General features: G+C 40.8%; 1 protein-coding gene and 1 pseudogene across 1 annotated transcript; one reads left to right on the plus strand and one right to left on the minus strand.

Moving 5' to 3' along the window:
• The first annotated feature begins 1,886 nt into the window (after positions 1-1,886).
• LOC131217637 (glutamate receptor 2.8-like) lies at positions 1,887-11,360 on the plus strand (annotated as a pseudogene).
• A 1,393-nt stretch (positions 11,361-12,753) lies between these two features.
• Positions 12,754-17,853, minus strand: LOC131217125 (receptor-like protein kinase). Its single transcript, XM_058211896.1, has 2 exons — positions 14,768-17,853; positions 12,754-13,317 (listed from the first exon to the last, which is right to left on the minus strand). The coding sequence occupies exons 1-2, from the start codon at positions 17,718-17,720 to the stop codon at positions 12,968-12,970; spliced, it is 3,303 nt and encodes a 1,100-aa protein (XP_058067879.1). The 5' UTR covers positions 17,721-17,853; the 3' UTR covers positions 12,754-12,967.
• Positions 17,854-18,094: the final 241 nt, after the last annotated feature.

Below are 18,094 nucleotides of genomic sequence, written 5' to 3' on the forward strand. Positions count from 1 at the left end.
TGCATACAATTATGCGCTCATGAAAAAAAATCAATAAAAAAATTTAAACAAATAATTTTTTTGCAATATCGAAGCCACCCCAAAGCAATAACAAACCTTGACATGAAAGAACAGTGTAGCAAAAGATGAAGAAATGGCAAACGTAAAACGGGGATGATCCACTTAAAGCTTGATGGGATGATCATGAATATTGATCTCTATATTGTATCTTTGAACTGATTCATCTGTCAACTATAGTTTTCACTCAATGGAAACTTTTTCTAGGCCAACCATATGAATCCATCAGTTAATCCACCCATGGATTCATTAAATAATTCAACAAATAATTCAACGGTGGATTCATCAAGATGCACTCCTTTATTTGCATAGCTTCATTATTCTTCTTCATCAATGGATTCCTCAATATGCATTTCTTGGTCTGCGTAAATCAACATTTGATTAGCCAAAGAGAATCCAGTCTCTAAATTAGGCTTGCCTCTACATTGTTAAAGGCCTACAGTTAGGCGTAAGTGTTCTATTTGTTGGACATCGAACAAACTCCTTTCATGGTCACGGGTAATTCATTGCCACAATTGTATTTGTGATCTATGGCCTAAATCACCTAAGAAATTCTTTCTTGTACATAGTGCATTGACTGTCTGATTCCGGATAACATTCCTCAAACTTCACCTCAGTCGCATAAGTAATTCCAAGAGCATTGCTCGTAGAAATGTTGCCATCCATGTTAATAGAAGGCATTGACTTAAAGATAAACCTCAATCTAATACAAACTAGTGTAGCGGCTCTGATGCCAAATAATGTAACAGCTATGTGAAGGAAAGAGGAGATATCTTCTTTTTCCAAAAATAGCTATTGAATCTACAATGAAAAAATTTTCTAAAAACAAGAATATAGAAAATAATGTTATTGGAGAAAATTTTTAATAAATTCTATTTATAAAGCTTTTTAATATAACTTATATAAGACTTAAACGCTAAATTTATAACTTTCTTAAAATAGTAAAGTTTTCAGTAAATTTATTAAAAATAGTAAGTGGTTTCTAAACTAAGTCAAACTTTTTCTCATTACTGGAAAGGAAATTTAAGCTATTCTATGACTCTCTAAATCTTGAGCTACCCTAAAAATAGCAAAAAGTGTATTTTATTAAATATATTTTGACTATAAACTCAAAATTAACTCTTAAAACAACTTTCTTTTTCTTTTGAAAATTGGTCAGATGCCTATAGCCAATTGGCCAGCGTGTAGAACTCATCGATAGCTTTCAAACTATACATGTGAAATGGGCAACGGGTTTTAAAGTGATGATAGTGAGAAATTATAATGTATGTTAGCCTCTAATTAAATTGAACTTTTGTGGAACCTTTTGAAGATGGTGTAAGGCCACTATTCACATTGATCAAATTCAAATAATTTTAGCAAATCTGATTTCACTCAATAAACCTGGATCACTGACCATTTTAGTTATAGGATAGTGTGATTTTCAGAATACACTCCAACATGGTGGGTAGGGATGACTTTGGGTGTGTTTGGTTGCACCAAATTTCATGATATTTCATGATTAGTCAATCTAATGCAAATTTCATGAAATATCATGAAATTTGGTGCAACCAAATGCAGCCTCTACCATATATATTGTGTCCGAAGACTCCCAACTTCCAAGTGAACCGGCCCGGCCCGATTTTGGGCTGGCCCACTTGATGGATGGATAGGTTGTGCACCACATTTGCCATCTTGGCACACATGTTGGCATCGGATGCACATGCATGTGAAATCAGAAAAACGCGTGATTTTGACAACTAACCACTCATAAGGATTATAAATCCAGCGGAGTCCTGGCCCATTTAGTAATTAGGGCCTTAAGTTTAGACCCAAGGCTAGGGGTGGCAATGGCTTGGGTTGGGGCCAGGTCGAATTCAGCCCAAACCAAAAACCCTGAAAGACCCGATACACTGGCACGAGCACAATTGGGTTTAAGAACGGAATACCAGGCTAAAGGTACATCATCCTTATTAAATAGGCGGATACATACGAACACTACATCATGTGCATGTATCTAATTACTAAATGTCTATTAATTGGTTTCAGGTTTTGGGTCCGGTCGGGCTGGTGGGTCGGGTCGGGGTGGGTCGTTTGACCCGAACCATTAATAATTATATAGGCCAGTCAGGTCAGGTTAGGGTTCAACTGGATCCTGATCCATTGATTCAGGACACATTTTCTGACTGGAAGTAGGCCCATTACCCATTTAGCATTGCCCAAACCCGTCTCAGAAGTGGATCGAGCCGGTTGAACCATGGGATGTGGGAAAGAAATTGTACCAATGCTAAAATATATTACTTGACAATACCAGTTTTGAGCCAACAGTCATAAAAGGTGGGGCCCACCTGCTGAATGACCTGGATCTTGCGTGGGCCACCTAACAGATGCATGCACACCTATACCTGCTGACTGAAGTCTAAAACGAGAAGGTTTCAGTTACTTTCCCTCTTGAGGAACCAGGAAAGTTCTGTGGCAAAGGCGAAGTTATTTGATATTCTGGCAGCTTATGACGGTTGATACGCAGACAGTAGACAAGGCTTACCTATGGTCTGAATCAATGGGCCATATGCAATGATCGGACAGTAGACAAGGCTTACGTACTGAATTTCAGTGCCTAATTTGTACTCGTTCGTCGGAAGATTCTTATTACTTATCTAACAATCTGCATCTTATTTTCTTCTTTTCTGATGTAGAGCGGGTCGCGGATGTCCAAGATGGATCAGAGAAGGCTCGATCAGAGGCAGAAGCCATCAAGACCGTCGGAACCTTAAAACAGGCATATCTCGCAAACCGGAATGAGTTACTCGACATACCACATATATGATTTTGGGTAGGATGAGCTACTTTAGCCAACCAACCCGGCACTGCCGTGTTGCCCATGCTGAATTTGCGAGATTCCATCATATTGCCGGTCAAATTTTATGTTTATTTCCGTTTTTACTATTTTTAGTAAGTTTTGGTTTGATTGTAACTATTCATCCATTGGGCTTTAGGAGTTGTGTCCTGAAAAGTGTTTAGAAAAAATTAGCAGAATAAGGTAGTTAATTCCATATAGGACACTTACTATAAATAAAAATTTTATTATTTATTGTACGTTACGAATTTTAGAGAGTTTTAGTTCTAATTTAATTCCTAAACTTCTTCCAAGTCTTGGTATCCCTATTTAAAGGGTTGTAGACTCGTTTATCAATCAATTTTTCTTACTTTTTCCTCGTGGATTCGAGAAGTATCTGTGAGGAAGAGGGTGATCGACCTCATCATGTTCATCCCTACTTCATTTTCACACATGCAGCTCTAGACTTGTTGAAAATTGTGAAAGTGCAAGCAATCATAGGGCCACAAAAATCAGCAGAGGCTGAGTTTGTGGCCCAACCAGGAATGAAAACTCAAGTGCCCGTTGTTTCTTCTCTGCAACTAGCCCCTCTCTTTCCTCCACCAAAACTCCATATTTCATCAGAACATTACAAAATGACTCCTCTCAGGTGAAAGCAATTGCTGCCATCATTCAAAGTTTCAAATGGAGGGAAGTCATCCTCATATACGAAGATACTGATTCTGGAAATGGAGTAATACCTTATCTAACCGATGCCTTACAAGAGATCGAGACCCGGATTCTGTATAGAAGTGTAATTGCTCTTTCGGCAGAGGATGATCATATCCTTGAAGAGCTCTATAAGCTGATGTCCATGCAAACTAGGGTATTTGTCGTGCACATGTCCTCTTCCATTGCCCCTCGGTTCTTTTTGAAGGTGAAAGAGGCGGGAATGATGAGGGAAGGATATGTTTGGATTATTACCGATGGGCTAACAGATCTGTTAGACTCCATGAATACTTCCATCATCTATTCTATGCAGGGCGTCTTGGGTGTTAAACCTTACGTGCCAAAAACTAAGGAGCTTGAGGATTTTACGGAAAAATGGAAAAATAAATTCCGTAGGGAGAATCTGCAAATTGAAAGAGCTGAGCTAAGCGTGTTTGGCCTATGGACTTAATATACTGTTTGGGCGCTAGCGGAGAAAGTTGGGACCACGAATGCAAGTTTCTATCACAGAGAAACTGATGTAGAGCGGGTCGCGGACAGTTTCATGGCCAAGATGGATCAGAAAAGGCCCGGTCGACGACAGAAGTGATCCGGACCGTCGGACCTTAGATCGGGCGTATCTCACAAACCGGAATGAGTTATCAGGCGTAAAATATATGATTTTGGGGTAGAACAAGCTACTTTAGCCAACCAACCCCGCTACGCAGCTTTAGGAGTTGTGCCCAACGTGAAAAGAGCTTAGAATAATTAGGAGAAGAAAACCTTGCGCACTAGTAGACATCACGACCGTCTATAACTAGTAAGTTTACTATTTATAGTAAGTCGCGAATTCTAGGAGTTTTAGTTGTAGTTTGATTCTGATTTCTTTCCCATTGCTTGGTACCCCTATTTAAAGGGTTGTGAACTCGTTTTTATTCATTCATTAATCAATTTCGAATTTATTTCTATTTCTTGCTTTCTTTCCTCCTGGATTTGAGAAGTCTCTGTGAGGAGTCCAGAGAAGTTCCGTGGATTCGGAATAGTTATCCTCTTGAGGAAGACGGTGCTCGACCTCATGCCCTCCCCTGCGTCAGAAACAAGCAAAAACTTGACTGAATTGGCAACTCTAGGAATCTCCCAAATGGGTCCGGAACTTCTCAATGCAATCCTGAAGACCAAATTCAAAGGCCTGAGTGGAGAATTCAATCTCGTCAATGGGCAATTACAATCATCAGCCTTTCAAATAGTTAATGTCATCGGGAAAGGAGAGAGGAGGATCGGGTTTTGGTCGCCAATGTATGGAATTTCATGAAATTTGGCAAATACTAATAAAATGTACTCAAATTCCACATCCGATCTTCGGACTGTCTTCTGGCCTGGAGAATTGATGGTTCTGTCAAAGGGTTGGGTGATCCCAACAAGTGGTAAGAAGTTGAGAATCGGTGTTCCCATAAATATGGATTCAGAACGAGATCTTGAAACCAACAGAACAAAGGTCAAGGGGTTCTGCATTGATGTGTTCACATCTGTGTTAGAGGCATTACCATATGCCCTCCCTCATGAATTCATTCGTTTTGAAGATGCTAATGGATAGAGTGTTGGGTCTTACGATGATCTTGTTCGGCAAATCAAACATCAGGCAACCTTAGATTCCTACTAGTATCCAAAGGTTTTTTTCTTTTTTTCTTTTTTTTTTTGTCATAGGCAATGATTTTATTAGATAAGAGGCAAAAGCCTAAAAGAATCCAATATACATCGAAAAGATGAAAATGATAGAAACTAACCTACAACTTTAAAAGCATTTGCCTATTCCATTACATTCAATTTAACCCTATTGAATACATCTATTACCTGGCTACTTTGATACTAAAAACACCTACTGTTCCCCTCCTCCCACAAAGTCCAGATTCCAGCCAACAACGATATTCCAATTTGCCTTCCCTTCATTCCCTAAACCTCCCACAGGCCATGCCCGGGAAAAACTTCCTGTGGATCCTTGCATGACCCAAGATATTCCAAATACTTTGAAAACCTATCCGATGAGTGTTTAGCAAATGGTTAATAAGAAAATTATGATAAACCGTCTCCTCGTTTTGCATGCCCATTAAATATATGTTCGGTATCACCATCCTTCTCTTGCAAAGATTATCAACCATGAGAACCTTACTTCTTTCCACTAGCCATGACAGAGCTGGCACTTTAGGAGGAGCCCTAGAACGCCACAAAAGATGTATGGCTAATTTTCCTATCAAATGAGGACCTAGAAATGAAGTTATAAAATGATTTTACCGAGAATTTGCAAGATTTTTCTCCAATCCACGCCATAGAGTCCCGTTCTCCCACTGATGGCATTATCTTTTGAAGCAATTCCAAGAAATTGAGCATCACTTCTTCTTCATCTTCCAACAGATTCCTTCTGCATAAAGGGGTTAACTCATCTCATTCACTATCAAAGAGTAACAATGAGCAGCCACGATATTCAGATCCAACAATATTCTGGCCAATCTAGGTAAAAGTTCTTCAAGTGGTTTATCTCCCATCCAAACACCTTCCTAAAAACAAATACTCCATCCTCCAATGAAAAACCTACACCCATCTTGAACTTTCCTCTAGATCCCACTATTGCTTTCCAAACTCCCGATGCTTTGTATAAAGAAATCACTCTAATCCATCTCCTCCCCTTCCTCTAAACCATACTTCCTTCATTATGAGCTGTTGGATTCCCTTCCTCAACACCGAACGCCCAAGCCATTTCCCCAAAAGTGCAAAATTCATCTGACTCCTACCACTTCATTAAATGAAATTTATGCTTCTCTTCAGCTCCTTGACATAGAAATTATCTCCTAATTTTATCCAAATGTAATAAAACCGACTTTGGCATCTATATAAAGACAAAATAAATCAGAATATTAGACATAGCCACCTTTATCAATATCAACCTTCCCCCTAAGGACAAATGCCTTCTTTTCCAGCTCAATAGTTTCCTTTCAAACCTTTCCACCACCTTATCCCACAAGTGTTTAGCCAGTTTCCCTATGCATAATGAAAGGCCTAAATAGGTCGCAGAAAATGAGCTCGACTGAAAACCAAAGATTTTGCATATTCACACTTCTTCCTTTGATACATGAACCTCCAACAATTCACAATTACTTATATTCACCCTTAGACCAAATACTACCTTGAAACATGCAACAATCTTCCTAAAACTATCCACCTTTTTTTGCATCCACATCGTAGAATATAATCGTATCATCCACATACTATACCCAAAGGGTCTGCTCATGTACTTGCAATCCAAACTCCTTTTGAATTCAACAAGATATGATGACATGGAGCCCTCAGTTGATGTGGAGTCGCAGACCCCATGTCATCAGAAAATGTTGGAATCCAAAAGGATTTGGATGCTCTCTCTGCAGATAGGCCACAGTGGTGTTCCTACTCTGTCATATTGCTAATGAAAATAAGTATTTTGGTCTTTCTCACTGATTTTTTTCTCATCATTTTTGGAGGAAAAACAGAAATATGATGCAGTCATTGGAGATATCACGATCATATACAACCGATCTTTACACGTGGATTTCACAGTGCCATATACAGAATTGGGAGTGTCGATGGTAGTGCCCATCAAAGGCAGAAGGAAGAATGCTCGGATTTTCATAAAGCCTTTGAGTAAGGATCTATGGTTGACAAGCGTGTTGTCCTTCATCCTTATCGGATCTGTTGTTTGGCTTCTTGAGCACAGGATAAACAGGGATTTTAGGGGCCCACGTGCACAAGAAGTTGGCATGATCTTCTGGTTCTCCTTCTCCACACTTGTCTATGCACACAGTTCAGTATTTTCTTTCTACCTCTCCACAATATTTTCCTTCTACCTCTATAAATTTTCTTCCTACAACTAACAAGTGCAAGACAACAGCATATGGTAGCCCCTATCATAGTTCAAAAACCCAAAATCTCGACTTGAGTTTAAGTCCAATGGGGTCAGGTCAACACGAAGATTCAAGTGAGTCTTTAGATGACTCAACTCAGGATTTAATGATTATGTTACAATAGTGTTGCCAAAAAAATGTTTGAACCTATTTTTACAATATAGGATAGCATTTGAAAACAAAGCACTAATGTGTGGTGCACAGGTTAAGTTTCATGCTCTTTCAGTTCAAAACCCCCCAATAACACTTTTTTAACTAAAATGACAGCCAAGTCAGCAAGAACTAGAAAACTCGCTAAGTTGGGATTGATTTAGTACCACAAGTGAGTTTCTCAATGACTTGGCTCAAAATCCCGCCGAGTCGAGTTGACTCGGCCAAATTTCGAGTCGAGTCAACAAGTTATAGAAGCATGGCCCCTATTACACCCATCACTTCCTACTTCCCTACACATGTTTTCCATTTTGGGAATTGGTTATTACATTTCTACAGTATTCCAATTCCCAAAATGGAACTCGTTATAAATCCAATATCATAAGCAAAAACACAAGCAAACTTCTAAGCTTCTAGTCACAATAATATCCACCTTATGCTCTAAAAATGGATCTTTTTTTGGTTGCAGGAGAGAATATTATTAGTAACTTATCTGGGTTTGTGGTGATCATATGGGTGTTTGTAGTGTTGATAATACAATCAAGTTATACAACGAGCTTGACAACAATGTTAACAGTCCAACGCCTTGCACCGACTATCACAGACATCAATGAGCTCAGAAGGAACGGGCATTATGTGGACTACCAAAATGGATCCTTTGTTGTGGGGTTCTTGAGGGAGTTATTCGATGAGTGCAAGCTCATTGCCTATGGAAGTCCTGAGGAGTATGCTGAGGCCCTATCAAAAGGGAGTGAAAATGGCGGTGTCTCCGCCATTTTTGATGAGATCCCCTTCCTTAAGCTCTTCCTAGCAACATATGGCAGCTACACCATGGTTGGACCCACAAACAAAACTGGTGGATTTGGCTTTGTGAGTTTCTCCCTCTCTTTCATCTCATCTAGGGGCCCGGCCATGGGTGGTCAATCATACAAAAAATGACATGCTAGTTGGACAATCCTACCCTTCTATTTAATGCACTTTCCCTCACTAGAGTGGAACATTCACCATTTTCATAACTAGGTTTTGTTGGATTACTTAGGTTTTTATACTACATGCCGAGACTACCAGATGGTTGATTTGCAGAATTACCTCACTCAGTAGTTTTCGGGATTTTTACATGCCACTTGGGAACACTTGGACAATACTGGATACAACAACACTTCGAATCTGCACAGACCAAGCATCCTAGTAATGTCATCAGCAAGTGCCATGTTGGACTCTTTAAGTGAGGTGTCCAAACAAATTCTCTTCAAAGCTTTTCTTTCATCCTACTCAATTTTTTTATGTGAATTTCTTTTGTCAAGCCATTGATCTCTCACCTAGTCGTCAAAATTGAGTTCTCTTGTTGTTGATGAAACTACTCAACAGGACTTCTTCTTACTCTGTAGATTATGGTTCTTTTTTTATTACAGGTACCATAGCCCTTTTTTCCCTTTAAAAAAAATAACAATAATAAGGCACAATCTTCGTTGTTCTTTTTTTTTTTTTGGTTCTTTTGTTAGGTTCTCAATTTTTTTTTTTAAAGAGAGCCAGTGATTTTCAACAAACTACTGTTTCTTGAGATGATTATGCGTGATTTTTTTATGTTTTGTTAATCGATTACTTGTAAGCTAAGATAACTAGTATCTAAATTTTATTGGAATTATGTGAATATTTTTTTTGGTTTCTTTTTTATGTTTTCATTGTTCTATTTTATTTGCTTTATAAAAATATTATTTATTTATGTCCAGCAGGGCTAGGTTTTTGGAGTTTGCCAAGCCAAACACTTTAGGATACTTGAAGACTAGGCACCCATAGCACATGTTCAGGTAACACAACTGATTTGAGTTTGGCAACCATGCTAGCATGTCTATGGCAGTGAGGGACAATGAATCAAGACTGGCACACCTTGATGAACCAAAGTCCACCTCTTCTGTAAAAACAGAAGCGAAAAATAAAAAAAAAAGGAACAATACAAACAAAAAGATGAAGGAAAACAAACACGCACGCGCATTTCTAAGCAGAAACATCAAATGTTGGAAACTTTGTAATGTGAGGATTTTCATGCATATCATGCATGTACGATACAGATGTTTAGGAAAGGTGAAGACACAGGCGAGGTATACCAGTTAAAGGGCGCAGACATGAGGCAAGGCATCCACACATCCATAGAGCCCTAAATAACAACATGCGTAACATAAAGACTCAAGGAACACCCCTGATATTTATTTTCTTACTTTAATTGAACAATCTGAAAATAAGAGAACTAAAAGAAGGATAAGATATATGAGGGAAAATGTAAAAGAGTGGAAAAAAATGCACATAATAATTCGAGTACAATCCACAAATATGCATTAACATTTCATACAATGACCTAATATATGTAATTAGGAATACAATGTAGCGGTACATATACATTGTTGAAAAAATCAGGAAGGCAATATGATTTCAGAAAAGGACATTATGAATTGAAAGTAATTAGCACACATGCACTAAACAGATAAAAGTTAAGCTCTCGATTTCCAAACAGTAAACAGATAGAAGTACAAATAAAACTATAAAGAGGTTCGTTCATCCATCACATGAAGAAAGAGACAAAAAAAATAATTATTATTATTATTATTATAATAATCATAAGAACTATCTCCAATGGGTGAATAAACTCTTGTAACATGTTTTACTCATCCCTATATCATTAGCTGAAGTTTTCCAAGTGCCAGAAAAGTAAAAAGAATTAAGAGAGAGAGTGAGAAGAAGAAGAAGATTTCTATTTTCATTTCCCACTCCCGAGAGTTATCAAAGAAAAAACACATATGGGACAAATTATTTGAAGTGTATGAGAAACAGAGGAATTATAGGATACGTGATCTGAGGCTTCATCGAATTTATGCCAATTCTGACAAGTGGGGTCCATGCTTCAGTTATCCAAACAGTGTTCGACTGTATCCAACTGTAGAGGACCATGCCCAGAAATCTCCTCAATTAGACAATCCTGACCTTTTGAATTTGTGTCCTACAAATAGGTTTTGGAAGAGATAACAGCAACAATCCCATTCAACTGAAGAAAATCCAAAGATTGGTGGCTAGTACTTCTGCTCCGGCAGATATTGGGGAAAGGCCCACTACATTGTGACGCAATAGAACAATTGTCAGGATTTCTGAAGCATAAGCCCAACTTTTCAAAATTGAAAACCTGCCTATACTATGAAAAGCCTTGGGTCATGTATCCTATAATTCCTCATAAGAAACATATGACTACCTCAGGCATTTCGCAAGAGTGTTGCCTCAAGATCTAACCCTCCCACAGCTTTGGAAATATTGACTGCTTTGCTTCTTATTCCTCTCACTTTTACAGGCCTTCCCACAAGGTTCCACTCTAGTCTCCAACATTTCAAAGGCAATCTTAAACATCACAGAGGGAGAGAAAATGGCCTTGATGGAGCAAGAATGGTTTGGGAGTCGAACCACTTTGCAAGAACAAGACACAGATCACTTCCAACAGTCTTTCCCTCGATAGCATTTGGCCCCTCTTTGCCATCATTGGAGCTGTTTCAGTCATTGCCATTACGATATTCTCAGTTTGCTTCCTACATGATCGTGGTCATGTCTTGACAGACACCAATTATGGAGACACCTTGTGGCAAATATTCCTTGCCTTGATTAGACTCTTTGACCTGAGGGACTTGTCCGCTCATACCTTCAGGCAAACGGCACCCAGCGAAGAGCCAATGAGAGGCAATTGAGATCTTGAGGCTCCTCCTCATGTTAATGCTTCACAGCCTACACTGAGCATGTCTAACTACATGGATGAGAACTTAGAGAAGAAGACAGAGTTATCTCTACAGAGCTTACCGATTTAAATCCAAGCATCCCACCACCATCTGCCGAGTTAGATACAAAGCATAGCAGTTTAATAAATCCAGATGTGCAACGTTCTACAGATGTAACTATAGAGCTCAGCAATTTAAATCCAGATGCACCACCCCCTCAGAAATAAGAGAGATGCTGAGGCGATTCATGTGAGAGATCGAAGAGGTGATTTTCAGCACACGTCCAACATGGGACACACGTTTGGCATCTCACCCACTCATCAGGTGGGAACCATCATGAACATGCACTGCCTGGAAAACGAAGGTCCACTAATCAGGTGGGCCACATGTTTATGTTGAATATAGACCCATGGCCACACTTGTTACCAAACCATCCAATTTTTTTCTACGTAACCCACCTATAAGTTGACTGGCCTGATTTTTGGGCCAGGGCATGATCATGGTGTCTCCTGCTGATGAATATCCTGGACCCAACATGTGTGGCATGTGGGCACATGTGCCAGGCATCCCATCTTCAATCACCTTTCACATGAACTACAAATGGATCGAGTGTTTTGTCTTTTAACTTCTTTTCAGAAAGTAATGTGAATGTACATTCCTCTACTTGAATTTCAAGATAGAAGGATGCAGTCACACAATGGTAAGTGGACTTGTTTTAGCTGTGCAAGTGCTTGGTTCTTGTGTATTTTTCAGGTTGTTGTGTTGTAATATGATCGTATGCCCATCCAATCCATGGAGTTTCTTCAATACTTGTAAAATCTAACAACAACTTACCTCTGCATGCCTTGACATTGCACAGAGAAAAATTCAGCTCCCCACCAGCTATTGGACAATTCACATGACATCTCTGTTACTCATGGAAATTAGATAGGTACCTTTTCACGAGGAACTACCCAAATCCTGATACATCAGACCGTTACTCATGTCCACACATTCCATGCAAGCATGTACCATGGTTGAGTGATCTGATGGATCCCACAGCCAATGCAGAATGGGCTGAAAATCTTCCACATTACAAGATCCTAACTATCCAATCTTTTGCCTTTCTTCCCATGAAATTGCTGAAGTTTTCTTAGGCGTCTGTTTGTAAGCACTGGTCCAAGGATTAGGATCATCAAATGGAAGACTTTTGGGGCATTCCTCATTCATGGTAAGCCCGATTGAACAATGGTCTGGATCACTGAATCGTCAGCCCCATCTGTACAGAAACATGTATCAAGACAGTAATTGCATCCTGTTTCATCAGAATTCAATTGTTCCATTTTTCCAAACACGATCCCCCACATTAATAGATGCTAAAACAAGCGTTACAAGTACACATTTGTATTATAAGTATTACTGAAATATCAAAATTACACCACCCACAGTGAGTGAAATAAACCTGTGAGTAGCGTATACCACCAAACGGATCTTTTCTTTACATCGACGGTCAGATTTCTTCACAGCAATCTCCAAGTTATTTGAGATCAGCCAACATGGTCAGATTGGCATTTCCGAAAAAAAAAAAAAAACTCACTTTCTTAACCCTCCATTAGCTCAGCACAGGCCTTGACATCTATCAGCTGCTTAACCACATCTCGCATTGTGGGTCTGTCACTCGCCTCCTTTGCAGTGCATTTCAAGGCCAATAGAAGAACAACGCTTACTTGTTCCATGACCACGGAATCAATGAATTGACACCTGAGGCCCGTGTCCACGATTGTTTTGATATCCTCAGCGTCGTTCCAGGTGGATTTGGCCCAGCTAACTATGTCTGTTGCCTCTGGAAAGGAAGGATCCAAGGCCTTCTTTCTGGTAAGCAGTTCAAGTAGGACTACACCATAGCTGTAGATGTCTGATTCCTTGCTCTTCCTGGTTGAAAATGCAGTCTCTGTTGCAGCAAGCCATGACATTTTGAAGTTGAAAAGGAGTTCAAATCAGAAAGGGGCGTGCTCCAGTGGTTCTGGACAGATATGGGGCCAGCTGACGTGTTCAAGGAATCCAACTCATCTACTAGATGCTACACCTCAGGAAAACCCTATGATCCAAAACTAAGATGCGCCACATCAAAGGGAATGAGCTGGAAGGGAAAGCCCACCCTTGAATTTCACAATAGCCAACCTAAGTCAAAGGGTCCAAACGGCCTTGATTATATATACACAACAAAGTGGACCCCCCATGCTGATCAACGGTTGACGTTCTCTCCCAGCATGTTCCCTGTTCTGTGGCCCATCTGAATTTTGGATCAGACTGATTTTGGGGCTTTGGGGGCTTTCAGAGGTGGTGCACCTTATGGACAGGTTGTATTCCGTGAACACATCACTGGGCCCCACATCTGCCGGGTACCATTGGGGCTTGCCCCAATCAGAAAAGATTTTACTTATTATTGTATAACGCATTCGGATGCTCGGTTAAACTAAATTGCAATTATCCAATACGGTATAGAAGAAATGTCCAAAGTAGTGATGGTTCTATTTCATCATAATGATCAAACACCTAATTTCAATTCCATGCATTTCAAGTTGGATCTGAAATGATCTTAAAGAAAATTTAGGGGTCAGCCCCACGTTATGAATGGAATAGAAAAAGGCACAGTTTCATCATTTCTACTTATCAATTGAATACGACTTCAATTCAATCGAGCATCCAAACACAGCCCAAGATTTGCAACTGCATTTTGCCAGTGAGCGTTGAGTTACGAAGAGTTCCTTGGAATTCCCATTGGAGAACACTGCATGCAGAAGGAGGCACACGATGATGTACAAATGAAGCCCGTGATTTATTGAACCAGAACATTGTTGAGATGGACCTCATGATGGACATCTCCCAGATTGGAAGATCCTAATCCATTGGTCAGTTCTTTATAAAATGATGGTTCCAAATAAACAGAAACTAGGCCAAGATCGAAGATTTAGGAACTTTGAATCTGTGAAAATTTTGGGGCACCCACGCCCCATCAATCGCGAAGTCATCAGATCAAAAGTCTGGATCAGCAAACCCCGGGCCCCACATGTACAGATCCAGCTTCTACATATGCTGAGATCCTGTCTTAACACTTGACTCAACAAACCCAGACACATCATAATCACTATCATCATCATACAACCGCAATAAGCAGAAGGCAGTGGTAATCATACAAAAATGCGATCAAATATGGATGTGGAGACGATGATGATGAGGTATTTGAAGTGGCTAAGGGTGCATTTGGTTGCACCAAATATCATGAAATTTATGATATTTGCACCAAATTAGACTGATTAATCATGAAATTTCATGATATTTGGTGCAACCAAATGCATCATAAGCAACAATACAAACTTCTATAAACATCAATCTCATACCTGGTGACATGTACCCAACAGTGCCCATGACATAATTGGATTGAGAAGAAGTAGAAAACTGATCCAAAAGCTTGGCGATGCCGAAATCCGAGATATGAGGCTCCATCTCCGAGTCCAAGAGTATGTTCTTTGGCTTGATATCTCTGTGCACGATAGCAGGATTACAATCATAGTGAAGATAGGCTAATCCTTGTGCGGTTCCAAGAGCTATCTTATACCGCACAACCCACGCCAAAACCGGTGGTGGCTTGATCTCGTGTAGAACATCGTGAAGGCTCCCATTCTCCATGTAATTGTACAGAATCAACCCATAATCCTTTCTCAACCAGAATTCCTCCAATTTCACCAGATTCCGGTGCCGGATCTCTCCAACAGTCTGGATTTCTCTTACCATGCTTGCATTTGCTCCCTTGTGCCCCATGAAAACAAGCTTCTTTATGGCATAGACTTTTTCATGACTCAACGAAGCCCTGTAAACGGTTCCATGGGCTCCTCTGCCTATCACATATCTATCATTCAAATTTTCAGTGGCTTCCATCACCTTATTAAGAAGGAAAGACGATCCTTCATGTAAAGAGGTCTCACTCCTTGCTGCTGTTCTGCGCTTGAAGAATGTGTACCCAACTGCAAGAAGCACCAGAGTACAGAACAACGACGATCCAAGAGTCAGCATCCCAATCTGAATCGTACCGAGGCCCACCCGATCAGTTGATCTCCGATGGCATGGACTGAGACTGCCCTTTCCTGTACAAGTTGAGTTGCTCAGTGAACATGGGATACAAAGGCCAGGATTTCCCAAAAAGGAGCTTGGAGAAGATTTAAGAAACCTCATCAAATGGCCCGGTATCGGACCTGTGAACTGATTATATGAAACATTCACTTCGACCAACGAATTTAGACTGTCCAATGGTGTTAGAGGTCCTGTCAGATTGTTAAGCGATAAATCCAAACTCTGTAGCACATTCAGCTTTCCTAATTCAGGCGGGACTTCTGCTATCAGTCCATTGTCACTGAGATCCAAAGCAATGGCCAGATTCTGTAACTCACCCAATGATGGAGGGATGCTACCACCCAGCAAATTCCGGCCCAGCCGCAGTTCCAACAGCTTACTGAATCCTGATAAGAAGTCCGGTATTCCTATGGTGAACCGATTCTCTTGTAATACCAAGTGAGCTAGTTCTGTTAAGTATTTTAGACTCAATGGGATCGAACCATTCAAGAAATTGAAACCCAAATCAAGCAAAAACAGCCTACTGCACTGTGAAAGCTCCACTGGCAATGGACCTTCCAAACGGTTGTAGGACATGTTCAAGACCTGTAGATTCGTGAGGTTTCCTATCTGTCGAGGTATAAGGCCGGTAAGCTTGTTCATCGACAAGTTAATCGAAGTGAGATTCCTGCAGTTCCCCAAGGTCGACGGAATGGGGCCGATGATGTTGTTCCAACTGATATCCAAGTACAAGAGATTTGGTTTTTCTGAGAAATCAGGGAGCGGCCCGGTAAGGTTGTTATGGCTTAGTATCAACCTTACCAAACTCGAACAGCTTCCAACATCCGAAGGAATGCTGCCGTGGAATAGATTAGAACCCAAATTCAAAACCTGCAGCCGTTTTCGAAAACAGATGTTTGGCGGGATCTCACCCACAAATTCATTGTTAGTAAAATCCACTCTTTCTAAACTACTATTGAACCCAAAATCCTGTGGTATGATTCCCGAAAATCGGTTATTGAAGAGAGTGATGTTTTTCAACCGCCGGAGCTCTGTGATCTCAGTCGGCAGCTCCCCTGAGAGATTGTTGTTATAGAGGAGAAGATTCTCAAGTGTCTGGATCTTCCAAATCCCACCCGGAATCTCACCCTCTAAATGATTCGTAAACAACATAAGATTCTTCAAATTTCTCAGCGAAGCCAATTCACCAGGAATCATTCCTTGAATCTGGTTCTCTTGCAGCTGCAATTCCACCAACGACCGGCATTTTCCGATCTCTGGCGGGATTGGGCCAGACAAGTAGTTACCATCAAGATATAGAACTGAGAGCTCAGATAGCAGGCCGAGCGAAGACGGAAGCGGACCCGTCAGGGTATTGTTCCTGGCCGCAAAAGCCGTCAAACGGCTACAATTCCCCAAACCCGGTGGGATTTCGCCATTGAAACGATTGGAAGACAGAACCAGCTGTTCCAAACTCTTGCAGCGACCTGCCCCAAACAGAATCCTACCCGATAGAGAATTCCCACTAACATCCAAGAACCCGAGCGTCTTGATGCCGGTCAGGCTCTCCGGCAGAGACCCAACAAGCCGATTTTGCATAAGATAGAGCTCTTTCAATCGGCTGCAATTGCCGACGGAATCCGGCACATTTCCCGACAACCCATTGCCGTTGAGCCATAGAGATTGGATCCTGCTCGCATTCCCGACATTCGACGGGATCGGACCCGAAAGCCCGTTCTCGTTGAGATAAACCTCGTCCAAGGACGGAATCCGGAACAGAGATTCCGGAATTGCCCCTTCAAACGCATTGTCGAAAAGGGACAGAAACAGTAATTTCTGTAAATTTCCAAGGGTTTTTGGTAATTCGCCACTTAATCTGTTTGATGAAAGGTCGATGTACTCCAGAAGAGTGCAATTACCTAATTCTGGCGGGAGCGAGCCGGAGAGACCGTTGAGGCCGAGATCGATCTCTTTGATGAATCTCAACCGTCCGATCTCGGGCCCGATTCGACCTGAGACGTTGGATTCTGGTAGGATGATTGAGATGACATTGTGGTTTCTGTTGCAGCGGATGCCTTGCCAGCTACAGGGAGTGGTTTGGGATGTGTTCCAGGACGACGCGATGGACGGAGGGAGTTTGAGGTTGTGTGACAGAGATGAGAGAGCTCTGCCGTCGGATGTTAGAGATGCGGCGAGACGGACGTATAGGAGAGAGATGAAGAAGTGTAGAAATGGAATTCTCATCTTTTCTAGGATAATGGAAACGAGAAGCAGATAGTCTACAGTACGTCGGCGATGGATGGGAATGAGGAGACCAGACCACCAGAAGCTATAACCGAAAAACGAGAAACGGAGGAATGTTGAAATTTATAGAGGCGGGAGATGATATGGATATGGTAGATTCGGTAGAATCGGAATATGGTAGATCTATCTCGGCATTGCACACGTGGGAGAAACAAGCGTCGATCGGGACCGTCCATTTAGTTTAAAATGCTTTTCACTGACTTCGATTCAATATAGAATCCGTTGGATGATCCTATCCCTAGGATCAATGAATGCTCAAGAGTTCATTCAATATATATGAATTTTCAAACATGGATCATGCATGATAGTATTGG

This window comes from Magnolia sinica, chromosome 10 (assembly GCF_029962835.1).
Source record: "Magnolia sinica isolate HGM2019 chromosome 10, MsV1, whole genome shotgun sequence".
In the NCBI taxonomy this organism is placed as follows: domain Eukaryota; kingdom Viridiplantae; phylum Streptophyta; class Magnoliopsida; order Magnoliales; family Magnoliaceae; genus Magnolia; species Magnolia sinica.